The sequence below is a fragment of the Martes martes genome (assembly GCF_963455335.1).
Source record: "Martes martes genome assembly, chromosome: 3".
NCBI classification, from domain to species: Eukaryota; Metazoa; Chordata; class Mammalia; order Carnivora; family Mustelidae; genus Martes; species Martes martes.
In genome coordinates this window covers 177287554-177309135 of record NC_137890.1, presented here as the reverse complement: position 1 = coordinate 177309135, position 21582 = coordinate 177287554, and the positions used below count along the sequence as shown (strand labels likewise).

The following is a 21582-nucleotide window of genomic DNA, read 5'->3' as shown; positions in this document are numbered from 1 at the left end:
TATACCATGTGGATATTTCTGATTATTGGCTACTGGCAGCTTCTAAATGCTCTGTATTTTAAAAAGTAAACTAGATTTTTTTTTTTCCCCTGCCCCATTTGTCGTGTATTTGAGGGGGACGCTGACAGGAGAGTGTGACAGCGTGGCAAATGCTACTTTATATTGATAAGAGGAAGGAAGGCTCATCTGAATTAGTAAAAAAAAAAAAAAAAGAAAGAAAGAAAGAAAAAGAAAAAACACAATAAACCAAGATTAAAATTGTTGGCATTCTTTGGTATCGAATGCTGCTATTACTTTTAACTACTTACAGTGACTGGGATTTGTTTATTGGTCTTACTTTAAGGAAGAGAATTGTCCTAACATGGTTTAGGCTATTTCAGTATTTGACTGTTGCTATATACTTGGGCTCAGGCTCTTCACAGATAAATGGATACTTCTAAAGTGTTTTAAAGATGGTTTATTCTATGGAGGGTCTCCAAAAGTTCATTGTCACCTCTCTGACACTACTGCAGATAAATCCTCACTAATTTGTAGTAATTAGTTATTTATTATTAGTAATTACCTTCCAGTTGTAACCGATTTTAAATAATTTGTCAAACAGTTAATTGAACTCCTACTAATTTGTCCCAAATTCTGTGTTCAGTAGCTGGAGGTAGGAGGAATGAGTCCTCCCTTCTCTGGAGAAGCTTACTTTTTTTAGGAGGGGAGGGGACACCCTCAAGCAGTTGGTAGCATGTGACAAGTGACAGATTAGATGTGTGAGCATACAGAAAAAGAAGTTTTGTGGTGTGACTGCTGGCATAGGTATCCTGGAGGCAGATAGGGTCAAGCTTTCTGGGACAAGGAGAAAGGAAAAGGCATTGTAGGCAGAGAAAGCAGCATGAGGGAGGCAGGAAATTGTTGTGATGAATATCAAGTAACTTACAGAATAGAATTAATAAAATTTTTAAATGAATGGAAAGTCCTCTGACATTCTCACTTAAGTAATATGATGGCAGTCTTATTTAAACATGAAGTTAAAGGGAAGTTCTCATAAGCTGTTTTATCTGTTTTTTTTTTGGATGTGAGAGAATATTAATGCAGTACTCTCTTGCTCTCCGGATAAGGAACCTGAGGCCCAGAGACACCTACAGCCCCCTTAGCTTATTAATGATAGAGCAACCCTGGCACAGACAGCCTCTGACTCAGGAACATTTGTTTCATCACACTGTCTCCTGAACTGATACATTTATTATTGGCTTTCATTTTCTGCAATAAAATGTTCTTGCATCAATATTATATAAAGCATTACATTTCATTGTAGTAAATGAATAGTAAAAATAGAAAGTCTCAGCTGCTTTTCATAGCTTAGGAAAAAAAAAACACTGAAATCTTATTCTAAGCTTCTTACGTTAATGTACAGGGAATTTATAATACGTGCTTGCCAGGTTTGATAATAGGTAATTTATCGAGGGCTGTAGTTTATAGCCCATTCCTTAAATCCCATCTGGGAAGTTAGAGCATCCACTGTGTTTCCCATAGAGCTGCACAGGATAGCACACTCAAGCAGTTCATGAAGTATAAGAAAAATCTTAATGCTTTATCGTTTGACATTTTAACCGAGGAAAAAAACACACTTTTATAGGTTTAACTTACTGTGACATTTTCTTCTATTTCCCTTCCCCTTCAGGTATCTCCAGGGCAGCTTACTAAAAAGTATAGCTCATGCTCAACAATATTTCTAGATGACAGCACAGTCAGCCAACCTAATCTTAGAACCACAATAAAATGGTGAGTACAACTAGGTTGCCAAGGGCTGAGTGACAGACCCCCCCCCCACCTCATGCTAAAAGCATCCTAGCCATACTTGATCTGATTTAAGTCATTTGATTGTCCTTTTCAGTAATCAGGTTAAGAAACTGGTGTCTATTTTATATTGTTTTCCAGGACCTCAGTCTGAATATCAGTTTCCATTTTAATCTTAGAGTGCATGGTAGAGGGAAAGCCAGTTAGCAAATAAAAAAATCCCAGGAAAGGTATACCTCTTACTTAATACATTTCCGTTGTTAAGACATTGTTAAACATAATGACGAGATGGAGAGGTGCTTTTTATTGGATGTTTCTAGAAAGACGTATTTCTTTATGAGTTATAGGCCTTAAACAATGTAAACTACTTTGGAAGCTACTTTTGAAAGAAGGAATAGTTTGTCCCCTACTGGCACCAGAGTGTATCTGCATTTAAATTTAATTGAATTTTTGTCAGATTTTCCCCATGATTCATTTTTTTTCTCCCTCTGCACTATTGCTGTAAGAAAATTAACTTCTCCTTCCTATCTCCCAAAGAGGGGGAAAATACCAAGTCAATCTTGAGCAAATTCTCAAGCTTAATTTCTTTATGGATGAAATTTTACTCAACTGAAAATTATAATTTAGTAAATATACTTAATTTTAACTTTATATATGTGTATCAATATAAAAATATATCTCTAGGACATTATATCAGACCATATATAAGAAAACCGCAGCAGAGAACAATGAAAGAGATGGTTTTGGAAACATAGCTGTGGTCAGGTTTATACTTCAACAAACGTGAACAGTGTTACGATGATGGAAACTATTCCTTAATTTCCAGGAGCACCTTATAATCCACAATTAGGGTTGCACTTTTAGAACACCCCAAGATGAACCTTTCAAGCTTATTTAAGGGGGAGGATAAGCCCAAAACTGGATATGCAGAGCTTCCTGACTTCATCGAAATTGGCCAAAGAACATTATTAACATCTCTTTGGGACATGAGTGTTGATTTTCCAGAACACAGTTTAGAACACTACTTCAAAATATTAATATTCTCCTCTTGAATTTTATTTTTCAGTCTTAAAAACAACTGGCTTATAAACTTAATTTTGTTTCTTATGTACCAGCTTTGTCAGCTAATTAAACTATCAGTAACTTCTACTTTAATTAAAAACAGCAAGTTTACAGTCATTATAATGTAACTTTTCTCTCACCCTTATAACAGCAGAGATCAAATTTGTATTTCAGCAAAAACTGAGCGCCAAAAGTCTAAAGTCCTGAGCTTTGGCACCTAACAAGTAATCACTAAATGTTTTTATTCAGCCAAGACACTAAATCCGTGTGTAAAAAACAAAACAAAACAAAACAAAACAAAACAAAAGTCTACTTTGGCTAGAGTCCCCAGCTTTTGAATTCAGAAGATTCTAATATTTTAGTACATAATTCAAAAGTGGTTTTAAAGATTAACCTTGCTCAGACAAGTAGGTTTCATGCTTGTTTTAACCTACTTGGCCTAATTTGTAGAAGTACAGTAAATTTAATTTGCTTTCATTAAGTTTTAAAAATAATTCAGTGCATTTATTGATGAAATAAATGTTTACTGAGAAAACTAATAGGGCAAATTGGTTTTTAGGAATGATTTTGAAAAATGTTTACATTGGGGTAATGCATTGTTCTCAGTGGAGGGAGCCATATTAGAATCACTTGTGCAACTTTTTTTCAAAAATCTGTTTCAAAATACATGCATTTCCCCCTCCCGTGCCACACTCTCACAAGACTTTTGATAGGCTGAGGAAGGATACGAGGCATAATTGTATGAATGAAAGCATCCCGAAGGATTCATTCATTCCCAGATTTTGTTGCACGTTGCAGTCACCTGGGGAACTTTAAAAGCCAATCTGATGCCCAAGTCATACCCAGTGTCAGTGAAATTAGACCATCTGGAGGTGGAAGCCAAGCAGTTTTTAAAAGCTCCTCAGGCAATCCTGTGTGCAGCCAAGCTTGGAGAGAACCACTGCCTGGTTAGAGTGTGGGAGAATGAGGACCACTTCTGACCATCTGGGACCTTGGGCAAGTCAGTTTTAAGCCTTGGTTCCTTGTGTGTAAGATGGGTTGTTTAATTAAATGCTAAGGCTTCATGGTCCTTTTCAGCATAGAACTTTGAATTCTGTGATTTTAAAATCAAATTGAAGATGAAACTATTTGAAGCACTATAGAAGTATCCATCTTTGATCCTAATAGCATTTTAGGCCTTTTTACAAGTGCTTGTATTCTATAGACCTAATTCTAAAATTCAGATTTGCCTTCCCTCAATTGTTTTGAGCTTCATTTTAGACATTTTGAGGGCAAAGGGAAGCATATAACTTAAGAGAACCCCTTTGTTGCCTGTACAAAACATCTGTGAATAACTTAGGAATATAGTAACTTAAAGAGTGTCTGAGGACTTATATCTGTTCATTAATATTTAATTTGGAAATACCTGTCATTAAATATTGTATTGTATAGTATTATGCTGCATTGTTACCACTGCTTATTTCGGGGTATCTAGACCTATATCATTGATTTTGTCAGTACTTATATTTGCTATTAAATTTTCTAATTATGATTTTAAATTATTTTATTTGGTATGGAACACTTTAATTATCTACTTTTAGGGAAACAATGAAAAGTGGGTGGGTTTGGTGGATAGTAAACTAAATCAATCAAAATGTACAGTATAACTTTTTTTTTAATACAAAATTATCTTACGGCTTAAATTTAAGCATGTGTACAAACAGAACTTGTATAGGAGTAGGAAAGATTCTGTGGGTAGAGGGTCAAATGACAGGGAAAATGTGTAATAATTTGTATATTATAATTATGGACCAAAATAGGTTTTCTAACAGTTGGTCCTCCTTTTTGCCAAAAGCCAAAGGACTAAAACGAGGGGGAAAGTGCCCATATGAACTGTTCTGAATTAGAGGATTTCAGGGCCCCTGGGCCCCTGGAAGGATCCTGTCTCCCTCCCAACCCCTTTTAAAAAAATGACTTCATGCCTAATGTGATAAAATCAATTGTTACAATTTTCTTTTTCCTTCCACAGTGTGACCTTAGCAATATATTACCACATAAAGAACAGGTGAGCTCTTTTAAAACCTGTCTTGTTATTCCAGCTTCTTAATTTGCAAGATATCAAGTTTAGTGTTAGGTAACGAGTATAAATATTATTAGAATGAACTTGTAGAGTGCTTTTATTACACTATTGAAGACCCAAGGAGTATTTGTTCCTGTGGGTTATATTAATATTTACTGTATTAGAAATAAAATTTGAGAATTTAAAAATTAAATACGCTGTGTGTCAAAACAGGATTTTTATGGCACTGTTGAAGTTTTGAGTGAGATCATTCTTTGTTGTGGAGGGTTGTCCTGTGCATGATAGGATGTTTAGCAGTCCGCCTGGCCTCTACTCACCAGATGCCGGTAGCACGTCTCTCTCCCTCCACATTGTATCCCCAGACATGGCCAGATGTCCCCTGGGGAACGAAGTCATCCCGGATTGGGAACCCCAGTGTTAACATAAATCATTTTTTTTTTTATTAAAAAGTAACTTCTCCACAACAAAAAAGTTGAGTGAAAAGTATGTCATCGATTTACAGTTTTACAAATCTCTTTACTATCTGGCTTAATAGAAGACAGCTCATTCTCATATCCTGTCTTCCGTGGTTTGTTTTGAAGAAACAATATCAAGACCCGGCCTTCTTCAGATACAGAGTTGGGAAAAGGTGCACTTTTAAAACCTTCAGATATTGTGGATATGCTATGATACTTTACTAAAAAGTCCCCAAGTGCCAGTTTCTTAGGTTATAATGGAAATATATATATAATGGAATTTTAAATCGTATCAGTGAACTTATACTCTGTTAATACCCATTGATCTATCTTGCACACTGAATGGATCTTTTACCTGTATGTAGTTTTAGAATATTATGCATTGGTCAGCTGGAAAGTACTAGTACACATTTCTTTATACAGTGTCAAAAACTCACTTCTGTTAGTATCACCACTTGTCTTATCAGAAAAGTCTTTAAGTATTGAGAAGCTATCAAGCTTACAGTAGATGAAGCTCATAGTAAAAGGTACAAGTTTTCCCAAAATCCTGATTTTTTTTTTTAGCTTGATAGCCTGAATTTTATCATTGGCAACAAATACTTTATTTTTCTTGATGTTTCAGGCTTACTTTGTTCATTTTCTTTTTTTTTTTAAGATTTTATTTATTTATTTGAGAGAGAGAGAGAGAGAGCAGGCGCATAGGAGCAGGGGCAGAAGGAGAGGGAGAAGGAGCTCCTCTGCCGAGCAGGGGGCCCAATGCAGGGCTCAAGCCCAGGACCCTGAGATCATGACTTGACTTAATTGACTGAGCCACTCAGTTGCCCCACTTTGTTCATGTTTTTTTTTTTTAATTTTATATTTAATTTTAAGTAAACTTTGTACCCAACATGGGTCTTGAACTCAAAGCCCTGAGATCAAGGGTCCCATGCTCTACTGATAGAGTCAGCCAGGCGCCTTTCACTTTGTTCATTTTTAAGTTGTACCTTAAAATGGGGCACCTGGGTGACTCGGTCATTAAGCGTCTGGCTCATCAGACTCCCTGCTCTGCGCGAAGCCTGCTTCTCCCTCCCCAACTCCTCCTGCTTAAGTTCTCTCTCTTGCTGTGTCAAATAAATAAATAAAATCTTTTAAAAAAAAAAAGTGCTCCGTGAAAAAAGTGGCTTGTTCAGTTCACAGCTAAGTCACAGGTTCTTTTCTTTCCTTAACTGTCTTGCAGCATGCGGAAGTGTTTCATAAATATTTTCTAATTTTTCAGAATATTACAAGGATCAAGGTTTAATAGCACTGTTAAATCTTACTGCTTTATCAAGGATGTTCTTAAGTGGAACAGAATTTTTTTTCAACTGCAAGCGGCAGGGAAGACTGGTACGGCTGGGTACCACTACCTTGTTTTATGTGCAAAAACAAGCAGTTTTATTCTCTCTTATTTTGTCTACAGTCACTGCAAATGTCAAAGGTGTATGAGCAAGTAAGGTCTTCAGTATTCCTATAAAAACAGTTTTGACTTCATGAGCGTCTGAAAAGGGGAGCCGCACACCTGGAGAACCACTGTCTAAATTGGCAAAGCGTATTACTGGGGTGACCTTTTATATGAAAAGACTGGTCTCTCTTAAAATTTAAGAAAAAATTACATTTTTAACTCAAACTATTTAAGAGCAACTAGAAGAAATTCATGATAATATATAATATAGAGCGCTACAGAGAGAGAAAAAACATGGATTTCATATTCACATTCATTAAATTCTAAAGACTTTTTGCCCACCACTACTGGTTTATAAAATGTTCTTATGTATTCCAGTGTGCGGTTAGAGGAGTGAAAATATATTTGGTTTACCAGCATTGCCTGTGAGGGAAAGTCAGTGTTCTGAAAGGCACCTCTGGCTTGGCTGGTCGCGGTAGATGAGATTTCACAGAGGTCAGAAAAGCCCCTGAAGGCCAGAATGCAAAAGAATTTGTAAAACTGTTTGCTTTTGTTGAAGGTTAAGCTTCTTCCACTCCCCTCTCTAATCCCAGCAGGCACTTTACAAAGATATTAATTCCTAAATTAATTTTTAAAATGCATGTTCTTATTTTATAGAGATGCAAATAGATCCTTGGATATTTTTGATGAGAGATCACATCCACTCACAGTAAGTGTCAGTTTTATTGAAGTTGTATTTTTCTCTCATGCAGTTGCATTTATTTCATGCTGATTTGATTTGAAATTAATTACCAGGAGAAAATTACTCCAGCTTAAAGTCAAAATCATCTTTAAAAAAAAAAAAGATTTATTTATTTGACAGATAGAGATCACAAGTAGGCAGAGAGGCAGGTGGGGGGGTGGGCGGGGGAAGCAGGCTTCCTGCTGAGCAGAGAACCTGATGCAGGGCTCCATCCCAGGACCCTGAGATCATGACATGAGCCGAAGGCAGAGGCTTAACCCACCGGACCATCCAGGCACCCTTGAAGTCAAAATCATCTTAAGTCTTCTTCCCTACCCCATGTTGTGTCTAATCATTTTACCAAAGGAATGCTGTATTAGGGATATACGAGAGCAAGAACTGAGCTGCAGCTTTGTAGAATTAGCAAAAGTGAGTAAATGTACCCAGATAACAGAAAATGTATCTTTTTAAAAGATAATTTTCAGTAACTGCAAACAGTATAACTATTTGCAAATAAGCCTAACAAATATGTTGTGATCTCTCTGAAGAAAATTAGAAAATGATTTAAATGTTAAATCCTTTAAAATAACAGGGAGCCTGGGTGGCTCAGTGGGTTAAGCCTCTGCCTTCAGCTCAGGTCATGATCACAGGGTTCTGGGATCAAGTCCTGCATTGGGCTGTCTGCTCAGTGGAGAGCCTGCTTCCCCCTCTCTCTCTGCCGGCCTCTCTGCCTACTTGTGATCCCTGTCAAATAAATAAAATTAAAAAAAAAAAAACCACAACTTTTTTTTAAAATTTTTTAAGATTTTATTTATTTGACAGAGAAAGCACACAAGCAGGGGGAGCTGTAGGCAGAGGGATAAGCAGGCTCCTCGCTGAGCAGGTGGCTCGACGTGGGACTCAATCCCAGGACCTTGGGATCATGACCTGAGTCAAAGGCAGATGCCCCAACCAACTGAGCTACTCATGCATCCCTAAAATAACAATTTTAACTTCCTTAGTTAATGACAGTTCACTCCCTCAGGTGCTCTCACCACATGTGGCTGGTGACTATTACATAGGTCACACTTAAGAGTCTTAACGGTTACAGGGAACAAACTGTTTTTCTTTCGTTTAAAGATGTATTTATCTGAGAGAGAGAGTGCACATGTGCACACGTGCAGATAGGCAAGCAGGGGGCGGGAGAGAGAGAATCTCCAGCAGAGTCCCTGCTGAGTGTAGAACCCCATGAAGGGCTCAGTCTCACCACCCTGAGATCATGACCTGACTGAAACCAAGAGTTGGACGCTTAACTGACTGAGCCACTTGGGCAGCCCAAAATTGTTTTTTCAAAGTTGATTGCAGAGAATTATAACGTGTGATCAACCAGACTCTTGAGCCTAAAAGTAGTTTCACATATAGATAGAAAGGAATATATATAAGTTTTCTTGCCTATATTTTTCTTTAATGAATGGTGGTGAGTATTGAATCACTATAGTATATTAAGATCCCATTGTTAATATCTAAACCACTATCATTTTGGGAACGTGGGCCCAAATGTAAAGACTGCTGTATTATGGGCATTTAAGTACTTTTCCTCTGTGGATACTTAAACTGCATTTTTTTTTCCTTCTTTCAGAGAGAAAAGGTTCCAGAAGAATACTTTAAGCATGACCCTGAACACAAATTTATTTACAGATTTGTTCGTACTCTTTTCAGTGCTGCACAGCTAACAGCCGAGTGTGCAATAGTAACTTTGGTAAGATAGTTCTTCTTTCTCACAGCCTCTTTCTTCAATTTCAGTCTTACGGCACAGGGTATGGTCCTGCTTTTCACATAAAAATAGGTTCCTGAAATGATCACCAGAAGTTTATTAAGAGAAACTTATTGACAGTAAAATACACACATTCAAACTTAATATCATTATTTTTCAAAACTTTGCTGTTGCTTTTCTCATCACAAAAGAACGGCTGTTAAAGGCAGCAGGAGAGATTTCTGGTTTCTCCTTCCATACCTCTCAGTACACAGATGTACACTCAGTGCACACATGTGCACACTCAGGTAGTGTGCTGGGGGACCACAGGCAGTAACAGAACCATCTGGTCCACAGGCAGAGACTCATTTGGTGTAGATCTAAGTTGAGTCCCAGATTATTTCGGTATTCCCCATACAGTTCTCATGTGTGTCTTGATTGAGAACTATTGCCCTAAATTCTCTGTTCCTCGGGTGATGGGTGTTCATCCATCCCTGGTGTCCTTTTGAGCCTGCCTGTGAAGTTGCCCAGGATTATAGCACAGGAAGTACTTCTAAGGACCTTTGTGTTATCCATACAGAATTCCTGTGGTAAGAGTTTATCATTTGAAAAATAAATTCTATTTAAGTGAGAGACAGCTGGGGTTATTTTCACTCCTCCGTACAGCAGACCTGTAGGGGAAAGTTAACTATCTGGAGGGAAAGTTAACTGTCTGGAGGGAAAGAATACTTAGGTCAGTGCCTGTATTCCTTTAGTATCCAGTTAAAATTTAGGAGAAGAGGCTTCTGTTTTTAAGTAGAGACCCCTCAGTGGGCACTCAGGCCATTTCTTTGTGCTACAGACCATTCAGAGTGGTTAATCCATGCTGGAGAGAGGCAGAGTGGTCCTCCCACATGGGGAGCAAGACGATGCCGGAAGGAGAGCATCTGGGTTGGAGATGGGGAGTTCTTTGTAGACAGGTCAAGTGTGACATACCCATGAGATGGCAGAGTGACACTGTCTAGTTATCAGTTGAATATATGAAACTGAGCATGAATCCGAGCTAGGCGTAGGGAATTAAGAGTAGTAGCTGTTCAAATGCAGAGAAAAGTAGAGAATAAAAAGTAGATAGAAGCTAGATCTGTGAGGACTACCAGCATTTAAGGGACACATCCTCAGAAGAGTGGCTAGAGTGGTAGGACCCAGGAGGGAATAAGAAGAGATGCCAAGATATGAGAGGTTCAAGGAGAGTGGGGTCAGAAGGCCAAATGCTGCCAACCAGTTGCCCATTGCATACCCACAGAATACCAAGTCTGTGTCACTAAGTGGTGGGGACGGAGGAGAAAACAGGTGGAATAAAGTTCTTGCCTTTATCTAGCTTATATTCTAGCGAGGAGGAAATACATTGTTTTTTTCATTTGCTTTTTCAAAAGAGTGTTACCTAAATATTTCAGGTAGTGGTAAATACCAGGAAGAGAAAGCAGCATAAAGGGATAAAGTGATCAGAGGCACTCACCATTGTAGATAGCATGATCAGGACGAGCCTCTTTAAAGAGGTCGCCCCTGAACCATGACCTGCCTGCAGAAGATGATGGACTCTGGCATTACAGGCAGAGGGGCCAAATGCAAGACTCTCAAGTTGGGAGCACGTTTTGTGTATTTAAGGAACAGTGAGGTGGCCATTGGTCAGAGGAAGAACGAGGGGAACAACGTGCGAGATGAGGTCACAGCAAGGCAATGCTGTATCTTCTGGGGCCTTGTGGCTAGCAGACCGGGAAGAAGGGAAACTGTCATGGTTTGATGGAAAGCTCTGGTAGGTCTTGAGCAGGAGTATGAAGTGCTCTTCATTGAAGGGCTGTCCTTGCTGCTTTGGGGACCGTAGACTGCAGCGGGAGTCAGCATGGAGGCGGAGAGGTAAGGAGGCAGTGACGGTGATACAGCCGAGAAGTGACAAATAGAAATCAGTCAAATCACCAGTGAAGGTAGAAGTAGCAAAAACTGCTGGCGGATTGGAACAGGATTAAGTCAGATGGAGGCCCCAGCAACAAGGCCAGTAGTATTGCCCTTTAGGTTACTAGGAAAGGCTTGGGGAGTGCAAAGTTGGGCTGAAGGCAAAGAGAACCTCACGAGTGACAGCTGCAGAGGGCAGACTCTCACAGGTGAGGAAGCTGATGGGAGGTGAGAAGCCAGCAGGAGGCATTTTGTGTGAGCCGGATGAGAGGAAGTAGGGTGGAAGGATGCAGCCTGCGGGCAGTGTAAATTCGTTCGTATTGGGGGAAATCTCTGGCAGAGAGGGAAGAAAATTCTTCAAAAAGAGGTAATTGTGTAAACAGTTTTGCACAAGTGGGATGGGATCATCCAAGAGTTACTTAAGTGAAAAAAAGAAAATCTCATTCCCACAGACACAGGAGAGCTAGTGGTATCAGTGAGGCGAGGCAAATTCCAAGTTTCCCAGTAAAGAGGGTAGATAGGAAGTTGAGAGATTGCCAGTGTTGTATAAGTGCCTCTAATTATTCCCATAAAGTAGAGTTGAACCTTGTAGGTTCAACTTGTTCATTCTTAGGACACCTGAGAGAGCTGCGTTTGGGGGAATGGGAGCAGAATTTCACTAAGGACATAAAATATTCAAGAGCCATTTGTTTTTAAAAACAGTTGAGTTTGGAAAATATTGGCAAATCTGAGCTGGCAATCAGACAGCCTTCAGACAACAAACACACTCTAAAATTGGATTTTTCTTGTCAAATGGCATATATACTCTTCTGCAGAGAACTCAACAAATTATCGCTTACCTCTGTAGTCTTTACTCGGCTGTTAACTCTGGCCAGGGCTGGTGGAGCAGATATTTGATACTGTAAGGGAGATCCGGGGGTCCCCTCACAGCGGGTTTAGAGGAGTCCCAGGGGTACAGAAACTGGGGCTCTGTTAGCACTTTAAAACCAACAGAATTGACTAAGCTGCAGGTAACAAACGAATTATCGTGAAATGATGATAATGGAGATGTGAAAATGAGGGGATAGGAGAAGGTGTATCCTTTGTATGAGTGTATGTTCCTTTAAAAGACACTTAACTATGAGGGGGGGGGACTACTTGACAGCACACCTGTTTGTACTTGCCATCCTGCTGCGCCACACAGCAGCCACTGGGGGGCTCTCTTGCCCACCAGTTTCTGTCCTCAGGCTTATGCCACAAAAGGACTACTTTGAAAAGGGGAAGGCAAAAATGTGCTCTGTATTATCCAGGGTTTTACATATTCAAGTATTACGTAAAATGACCATGTAATGACCAGCCAGCTGTGGTACCTTGCACAGGGTAGGCACTCAAGGGTTTATTGAACAACTCGAATCTGCAATCAGTTGTATTGAATCAGTTCCCTTTATGAATGGGAAGGTTAATAACCCAATGCCTGCCTTCAAGATGCCCTTTGCTGAGATGTCCATTCATTCCTGTGACAAAGGCTGGAAATTCACATGGGCAGAGTAGGCAACAGAAGTATCTGACCTACAACTGTGACCTGGCCTCTGGCTTTGGCTGGCGGGGCCAAGTCTTTGTAGACCTTTGTAGGAATAAAAGGCATGTCAAAAACAGATGAAATCTGTCATTCCTAACAGTTCTTATCACAACACTTTAAACTGAACTAAAATCAAAGACCAGTGCTCTACTTTTGCAGGTTTACTTAGAAAGGCTTTTAACTTATGCTGAGATCGACATTTGTCCCACTAACTGGAAAAGAATTGTTTTGGGAGCCATTCTTCTTGCCTCCAAGGTTTGGGACGATCAGGCTGTATGGAATGTGGACTACTGCCAGATCCTCAAGGACATTACAGTTGAGGACATGTGAGTTTATAAGGTTTTGGTGAACTTTCTAACCATTTTCCAGTGCCTCCATTGCTCCGGTAAAGTGTACATTTTAAGAAATATTTTTAAAGGTTACATTGTGCAAAGAACTGAAATAATAAAATTACAGACTTCCCATCTGGCTATGGTATAACAATTCATATTTCCCATCATTGATTGGTAGGTCTTGATGTGTTGTTGTTTTAATAATCTGCTTGGTAAATTGATGTATATATATTTCTTTTTTGTTGTTGTTAAATATTTATTTATTTGACAGAGAGATCACAAGCAGGCAAAGAGGCAGGCGGGGGAGGGGGGGGAGCAGGCTCCCTGCTGAGCAGAGAGCCCCATGATGCGGGACTCGATCCCAGGACCCTGAGATCATGACCTGAGCTGAAGGCAGGGGCTTAAGCCACTGAGCCACCCAGGCACCCCTGAAGTATATATTTCTGCTGGGTTTTGGCATACATTTTACCAGCTTACGCTCAACACAGTATTGTAAATATCTTCATGGCTTTCTTAAAGCTGTCTACAGTTCGAGTCGATTTTAAAGAGGCCTATGGCCGACCTTTAAAATAAATGTTTGGCCGCTGTTAAGGTCTTAGGTCCTCTAGACCATTGAGAGGTTATACCTTCAATCTGAGTCAGCTTTTGCTGGTCAATCTCTCCTCCTTTTCTGAAGTTCTGTTGTTACAGAAGCCGTGGTACAAAAGTAGCCACGCATATGAAGGTTTCAGATCCCAGTATTCCTGCTTCCTCCCATACTGGGAGTATCGCACTTGTTTAAAAATAGGTCCGAGGAGTTAGGAAGCGCCTGTTTCCCAGGCAGTCCCGAAAAGCAGCACCGGGACATCACCCAGTGCCCCTCGTGTTCGAGAGTCTCCCGAGGCACTCAGCAACCACAGCAGCGCTTTGTGGGGCCTTCCAGCCACCGCGAGGGCTCCTTGCTGGTGGCGTGAAACACCAGACTTAACAAGGCCTTTTGATCTGGCCACCCTGGCTTCCGGGAAGGGCCCTGAGGGTGGTAGGCAGGATGAGCCAGCGAGGTATTTCCAGGAGATTCTCAGAGTGCCCATCTGAGAGTGAAAATGTCTTTGTGGGTGGCATTTGGGAAAATGTGGAAGAACACGTCTTGATTATACAGAACAGCGTAGGAAGATTAAGATCATGGCAGGCAGTGGCACGTTTGTTTTTGTTACCTTTGCCCGTTACTCTAGGTAAGATTGTCATTCAGAATTACCGAAGTGCATATTTACAACTGAAGTGAGGATACTTGTGACTAGAAGAGCCCAGTGATTGTTGGTAGTTGTCCGAATGGCTTTTGATAATCGTGGTAATTGAGTGGGCATGGAGATGTTGCTTGCAGCCATGGTAGCAAATGGTGTAAGGCAAATAATGGATTTGAAATAAATAAAAGTACTTTTGGAAGTTGCAGAAACTAAAGTAACTTTGATCACCACTGTCATCAGTCTGCAAACTCTGGTGCCTTGAAGGAAGAAAAATTTGTAATCACAGACACTATAGTCAGCCCTACCATGGTGGCACCTGAAATTTTCTCAAAACCTTCAACGAAGCTAGCTGGGGCCAGAGCTAGCGAAAACCTCAGAACCTCAGAACATGCTGGGAAGTGTGTAAGCTCATAAGAATGAGTTTCCAGGAGCAGTGATGGCAGTGTCTGGCTATGGGAAGACCAGTTCCAAACAATACTTTTTTTTTTTTTTAAGATTTTATTCATTTATTTGACAGAGATCACAGGCAGGGAGAGAGGCAGGCAGAGAGAGGAAGGGAAGCAGGCTCCCGGCTGAGCAGAGAGCCCGATGTGGGGCTCGATCCCAGGATCCTGAGATCACGACCTGAGCCGAAGGCAGAGGCTTTAACTCACTGAGCCACCCAAGCAATACTTTTTGTGTATAAACAGAGAAGCACCAGGAGCTATGTTGATAGTAATAGGCTGCTTTTGTTTATGATCTTTGGAAATTGGAAAGCATTACAACAAAGTGTTTAATACACATTTGTTTTGTCCCCCTGCTGTTGACTTCGATTTGTAATAGTCTCATTTTGAGTCTAAATTGAATTGGTGTCTATCAGCTTTTTCTTCAAACTTTCCAACATCTATGCTTTAGAATATATTCCCCTTTTAAAGAATAAGTTAAACTGAGCAGCTGCTTGCTATTCAGAAGATCTGCTGTGCCTGTAAATGGTGTGCTATTCAGCCATTTGGCTATTTAAAAAACCCAGAAGATGCGTATTCTATAGGCATAGTGCTTCTCTCCAGTGATTAAACCTTTATTAATAGACATGTTAATCCTATGAAGTACTGTATTTCCACACAATTAAAATGTATTAGCAGAGAAAATATAAAAGGGATAGTGAAGTGCATTTATTCCTGTAGTAAATTAAGTCCTGATTAGCTGATTATCAAAACATTATCTGATTTACATTTCTATAGACTTACAGCCATATGAACAGGAAATTAAATTTGGAAGTAGGTTCAGTTGGGTTTAAAATTCAACAAATGAGAACTTCATCTCTGCTCATATTCTGAATGCTCTCCCTACCATACAGGAGAACATCATTTGTTGACCTATCCAACAGATAAAATACTAAAACTTTAAAATCAAGAAACCAAATACGTTATAAACTAAGTTGCTCGTGTTTGTTCGGTATTTAGCATTTTTATGGAATTCTCTAAAGGATGACTGTGAACGTGGCCAATTTTATATTTATTAAACATTGGGCAAGTGAGCCCGTATGGTCATGTGGAGCCAAGGACTGCTCCCTGCATTTTCCTTTCCTGTTTTATTGAACTCGCCCCCTGCGGGTGTGCTCGTTCTGTTCTGGCAAGAGGGTGGCGCCACATCTTGGGGTTGCATTCCCAACATGAGAGAAAGGCTATTTGAGTCCAGTGTTCTACCAGAGGTCACATCATAGTGAGTTTAGTCAAGCCAAGATATCTCTTTGATCGTTCTGCCTTCCAGAGTTTAAAAAAGTGCATCCTGTCCTAGCAGAGTGACAATTTCTTGCCGTAGTAAAATGAAGGTGAACAGAGACGTGCATTATGTATGCCCTTCAACATAGCCCTGTGCTCTGGGGCAGGGGGAGGGGATTCCTTTTTCCATGCAATGTAGCTTATTTATTTATTTATTTATTTGAGATGAATCCTTGTTGCTTCAAGAGTTTTTCCCCCTCAGAGATAATAGCAGTGACTCTCGATGGATCCATTTGTTGCCGTGGTGATGTGCCCACTCCTTTTGTTGGCGCGTCTCTACTTCAATAAGCCCCTTCCTGTTATCGGCCCGGTGAAAATGTCTGCAAGTTCTTCAGAGCTAATAAACAGCATACATCATTCCTTTCATCTGATCACTATAGCAGGGCCTTGTGAGCGAGCGTGGAGCATGAATCGTACAGCTGCACTAATGGAACTCTGAAGAATGAGCCCCTGAGTCAGCAGCAGGAGTGCCTAAGAGGGCCGTAACCTCTTCCCCCTTGTCCCAGGCTCCAAGTGCTGGGATGCAGAAAGGACCACAAATAGCTGCACCTTGTTTGAACGCTAGTGTACTAATCCACTGGGAGCCTCTGTTTGCTCCAAAACAGAATTTAGAGCCCTCCCCGTAGCTCGGGAGGATATTTTTGAAGATAGCCCAGTTGACTAAAATTGTCTTGTGTTGGTTTTGTTGTCTCCTCCCCCAGGAATGAGATGGAAAGGCATTTTTTGGAGCTACTTCAGTTTAATATTAATGTTCCCGCCAGTGTTTATGCCAAATACTACTTTGACCTTCGCTCCTTAGCAGATGACAACAACTTGAATTTTCTATTTGCTCCTCTTAGCAAAGAAAGAGCACAAAACCTAGAGGTAAGGCTGTGAAATCGTTAGTTGGGGTTTTCTGTCAGCCACTAAAACCAGCATCTGTGGCTAAAGCTCATTAAGCAGTGATTAGCAAAATGGAAAGATTGAAATTAACACATCGGAGAGTTTATTAACCCTTTGGTGGCATATTTCCTGTGTCTTTTATGATTTATGTAAGAATCCCACATTAGTTTTAAAAGGTAATGTAGATATTTCCTCTGTGACCACAATTCAGAATATTCTCAGTCAAATTTAACCTTTTTTTCAAATTTAACGTGTTAATGGTTTTCCATTTGAACTTTATCCTTCCATATAATCATACAATTATATATATATGTAATTTCTTATAATCGTATCCTTAATCATATCTATGTACATAATTTCTTATGATCGTATCCCCAATCATATCTACATACTCACCATTCTTTTTTTTTTTTAAGTTTTCTTTATTTATTTGGGGGAGAGACAGATACAGAGCAAGCATGAGGAAGGGGGTGGGCAGAAGGAGAGGGAGAAGCAGACTCCCCAGTGAGCAGGAAGTCTGACATGGGGGCTCCATCCCAGGACCCTGATCATGACCTGAGCCCAAAGGCAGATGCTTAATCGACTGAGCCACCCAGGTGCCCCTCTACTCACTGTCCTTAGCAGTTTTTTTACTCAGTTTGCAAATTCATGCCAGTGTTTTTTACAGATGCCACAGTTCAGTCCCATGAGTTCATTAGACAAAGCATCTGTGGCTCACCTGAGACTTAGACTGTATCTGTGTTTCAATTACTGCCGTAGAGAGCCTGTGGGTTTTTAATGAAAATGGTAAAGGATACGAGACAAAGGAATTATGGTTTATGACTTAGTGAGTTTACAGCAAAAGTATTCACAACTGAAATTTCAAGACACTTAAAATGGACACTTCTTGTAGCAGCTTGGTGTAGTTTGCAGTCAGGTATTTTCTACCACGGTTAATGTGCCAAGTGAAAGAGCACTTTTTGGTGCTTCGGTCATTAGACCTGTGACCTACAGTAAGGTCCAGACATGTCTGCCCTGTTAGAATCTGCTTAGAGGACATAACAACCAATGAAGACTAGAAGCTGAATGGCTGAGAAACACTGGTTTTTGCCCAGGTTGATGTTCACTATGTTGACAAACAGGTGGACAGGGAACAGGTGATATTGCTGTTAGGAGCCTATCAAAATACCTTTGACATCTTTGGAACCCAGTTTGTAAATAAGCACATTCTTCCTTGCCCAGTGATCTAATTATAGCCTTTTAAAGATATTACCTTAGTGAATTGTCGGAAAGTAGCATCCCCAGAATCTGGGAATGTAGACCCCCACAATCCAAAGGAGCAGTAACTGTGAACTATGTGAAGGAGTATGGCTGTGTGAATTATCAGTGAGGCTTTTTGGTTTTTGTGTTTTTTTCGCCCAAGGTTGGAACGCTTTTTTAAAATTTGTTCTTGTGTTCTCTTTGATTGACTTTCCCAGGCCATTTCCAGATTGTGTGAAGACAAATACAAAGACTTGTGTAGAGCTGCTATGAGAAGGTCTTTCAGCGCTGATAACTTCATTGGTATTCAGCGCTCCAATGCCATCCTCTCTTAAGGGAGAAGGGACGGGTTGTAACATCATGAACCCCTCAATCTACAGGGACTGGAGAAATACCACCTCTCCTGCTCAAAAACCAGCAAAGTTAGTATTTTCATCTAAAAGAAAGACCTCGAATTCAAGAAACTCATGGACCGCAGGATTATGGTCACAGGAAAGAATGGGACCTTGTTAATGCAACACACTCTTTTGTCCTTTTTAATGTAAACAGAGTTACAAAAACCACTCCAAAGCAAAAGCTCCAACCCACACACGGATATCTGCTTACTATGTAGGCTGATAGCTGTGAACTAAGTGAGGTTTTTTTTTAATAGCTTAAATTTTTAAACTTTAAAGACACTAACTATATAACTTTTATGTTTTTCCCATTTTTCTTGCCCCTTCCCCCCATATTGCTGCATATTTCTTTAGCATCAATGCAGTATTACCAACCATGAAAACATGGGACCCCTAACAACTCATAAAGCCACTTAGGAACAGACTGTAGCATTGTATTAGGTATTGAAGGGTTCTTCCTACTTTATCATTGAAGCTGCTAGTCATTATTGGCAATCAGTTTAAACCAAAAAGCTGCTGGATTAACACTTGTCACTCAAATTCTTTGCAAGCACTACTTATTAGCATATTAGTATGTGTAGGGTCATAAACAGAGAAAGTATGTTATCGATGATTATCTACTTCTATTGGGTCCACGCTGCATTTCTTGTGAACTATAATGGTGCTTCTCATTTTCTGATGATTTTCCTCTTTATTAAATACCTGTATTAAAAGATATTTTCACAATGCCAACCAACATGGTGGTCCAGTGGTAACAAGCAGGTAGTGAAAAGAAGGTGTCCTGAAAACCTTAGTGCAGCTTTAAGCTTTAACCTAGTGTGCTTGGGCCCTCTGGGGCACAGCTGAAGGATAAATGCTACACACTGATAAAACACCATTTAAAAGTTTAGTTGTTTCTTGTAAACGTACCTACTTTTGTAAATTTTAAATATGAAGCTTTTCATTTTAGTATTTTTGTTTCAGCCCCTCTTGAAGATGGCACACATTGGCTGAAACAAAAATGCTAAAATGAAAAGCTTCATATACTAAGCTTTTCATTTTAATTTTTTTGTTTCAGCCCCTCTTGAAGATGGCACATATTGGAGGGATGCCTTGTATCTTCATAGATGCGCCCTCCCCTTTTTAAAATCGTTCTTTGCAGGGCTGTGCTGCTTACCTGCTTTGGTCACCAGAATTTCTTTTTCCTACGTTTGTAAAGAGTATGAAGAGCAGTGATAATTCACACGTAACCAAAAGGAACTGGACCCTAATAGTAGTCAATCTGAAAGTAGATGATCTGGAACAGCTCCTCTAGCCTACCTGGTAACCTGGCTGGAGGGGCGTCTCATTTCGAGTCCTGCTGTTTAAGAGGAACCCTCACCTCAGGCTTCAAAGGGCAGGGAGTTAAGTAATCAATCTTTTATGAGGTTGGTAATGATGTCACTTGAACTTGAAATGTTAAAAAAAAAAAAGTGTTCTTAACTATGTGAAATCTTTCTCCTACCTTCTCAAATGTAATCCTAGGAATTTTGCCTGTAAACATAGCATTTCTGGGCCAGGAATACTTTGTCCATATAGCAAGTCTTCATTATTATATTGAGTGCTGCAGGTTCCATCATTTTTAAAGGACAGACACACAAATGATAAATAACAGTATATAAAATATTACAATCTACCACCTCAAAAAACATTGTTTATGGAGTTCGGAGCTTGGAGATTCAAGTATTGATTGCAGTTTTATTTTGAAAAGAATGCTACAACTTACGTGGTTTTTCTTCCTCATGTTTATATTAAAAGCTAATAAACTCTATTTTAATTAAAATACGGCTAGTGTGTTTGTAACCTTTCAGTTTACATAGCATTACATCTCTGCCTAACTTCAGTGCTTTTCCGTCTGCTCTAATGGTGAGTGGGGTCTTAAAGCAATTTCAAACTGACCATGATTTGATTTGACCCTTGCCTCTTAAAGTGTTGTCATGTATTTCTTTGGCTTCTGCTCTTTTCAACCTGAAGATCAGTTAGTACACTTAAAGTCACTGGCCACAGTACTCAGAGGCACTGCAGCTCATTATTATTATTATTATTATTATTATTATTTTATTTATTTGACAGAGATCACAAGTAGGGAGAGAGGCAGGCAGAGAGAGAGGAGGAAGCCGGGCCCCCGCCGAGCAGAGAGCCCGATGTGGGGCTCGATCCCAGGACCCTGGGATGACAACCTGAGCCGAAGGCAGAGGCTTTAACCCACTGAGCCACCCAGGCGCCCCTGCAAGCTCATTATTGTGCCAAGACTGGAAGGTTAAATTAGGTAGACTATACCAGAGAGAAGGAATTACAAGAATAGTGCATAAACAATGTGAGTTATATGAGGATTTAAGGCAGTTAGAACGTAGGAAAGACAATGGAAGAACTAGATTTGTGGTTGCTGTAAAGCGAAACAACCCACATATTTGGAGTTTGAAATACTCTTTTCAAAGTTACATTTCAGTGAGAAATATGGCAGATCTGCATAAGGTTGAAGACCCTAGCCACCCAGGTGAAGCGAGGCTCTGTAAACCCTGAGAGTCTTGCTGTATTTTCGTCCACCTTAATTCACTACCTAAGGTTCAATCTTCAGCTGATCACTTTGTTCTTGATAAACTGCTGATGAGGTTAAATGATCTGATTTCATTTAAAAGGGCAATCTGTCACAAATCACTGTAAGATTGTACCCTTTACCATGCCAACTACTAAGGAGAACTGCTGGCATGAGCGGTCAGAGGCGACATAAAGATCTTGGGTGGGAGGCTGGACAGGACTAGCTTCAAGAACGAGTTGCCAGGATAGGCAGAATCACAAAATGTTCTTTCCCTTTTGGCTTTAATTCTAGAAGACAGTACAGCCATCTTGGTAAATGGGAAATTAAGTCAACTTGGGGTAAAAGTAATACACATCCCTGAAAGCTCGTAGGTTCTCTGACAAATAATGGGCATAGAAACTGGTTACAAGTAGGGTAGTAACTGTGGCAGTTTTCTCAGGGCTTTATACCTAGGAAGAGTTTGTTCCCTAAAT

The 21582-nt window shown here is 40.0% G+C and overlaps 1 protein-coding gene across 2 annotated transcripts in view; it reads left to right on the top strand.

The window, feature by feature from the left end:
* Positions 1–20353, top strand: part of CCNYL1 (cyclin Y like 1) — a 37031-nt gene extending 16678 nt beyond the window's left edge. The window contains exons 4-10 of one of the 2 annotated variants that reach the window (XM_080798502.1): positions 1670–1770; positions 4856–4891; positions 7439–7490; positions 9121–9240; positions 12881–13047; positions 16738–16900; positions 18376–20353. In XM_080798502.1, coding sequence (XP_080654628.1) covers positions 1670–1770; positions 4856–4891; positions 7439–7490; positions 9121–9240; positions 12881–13047; positions 16738–16900; positions 18376–18492 — 756 coding nt within the window. In that variant the 3' untranslated portion in view covers positions 18493–20353. The remainder of the gene's footprint in view (positions 1–1669; positions 1771–4855; positions 4892–7438; positions 7491–9120; positions 9241–12880; positions 13048–16737; positions 16901–18375) is intronic. The other variant, XM_080798503.1, reaches the window with a different exon arrangement.
* Positions 20354–21582: the final 1229 nt, after the last annotated feature.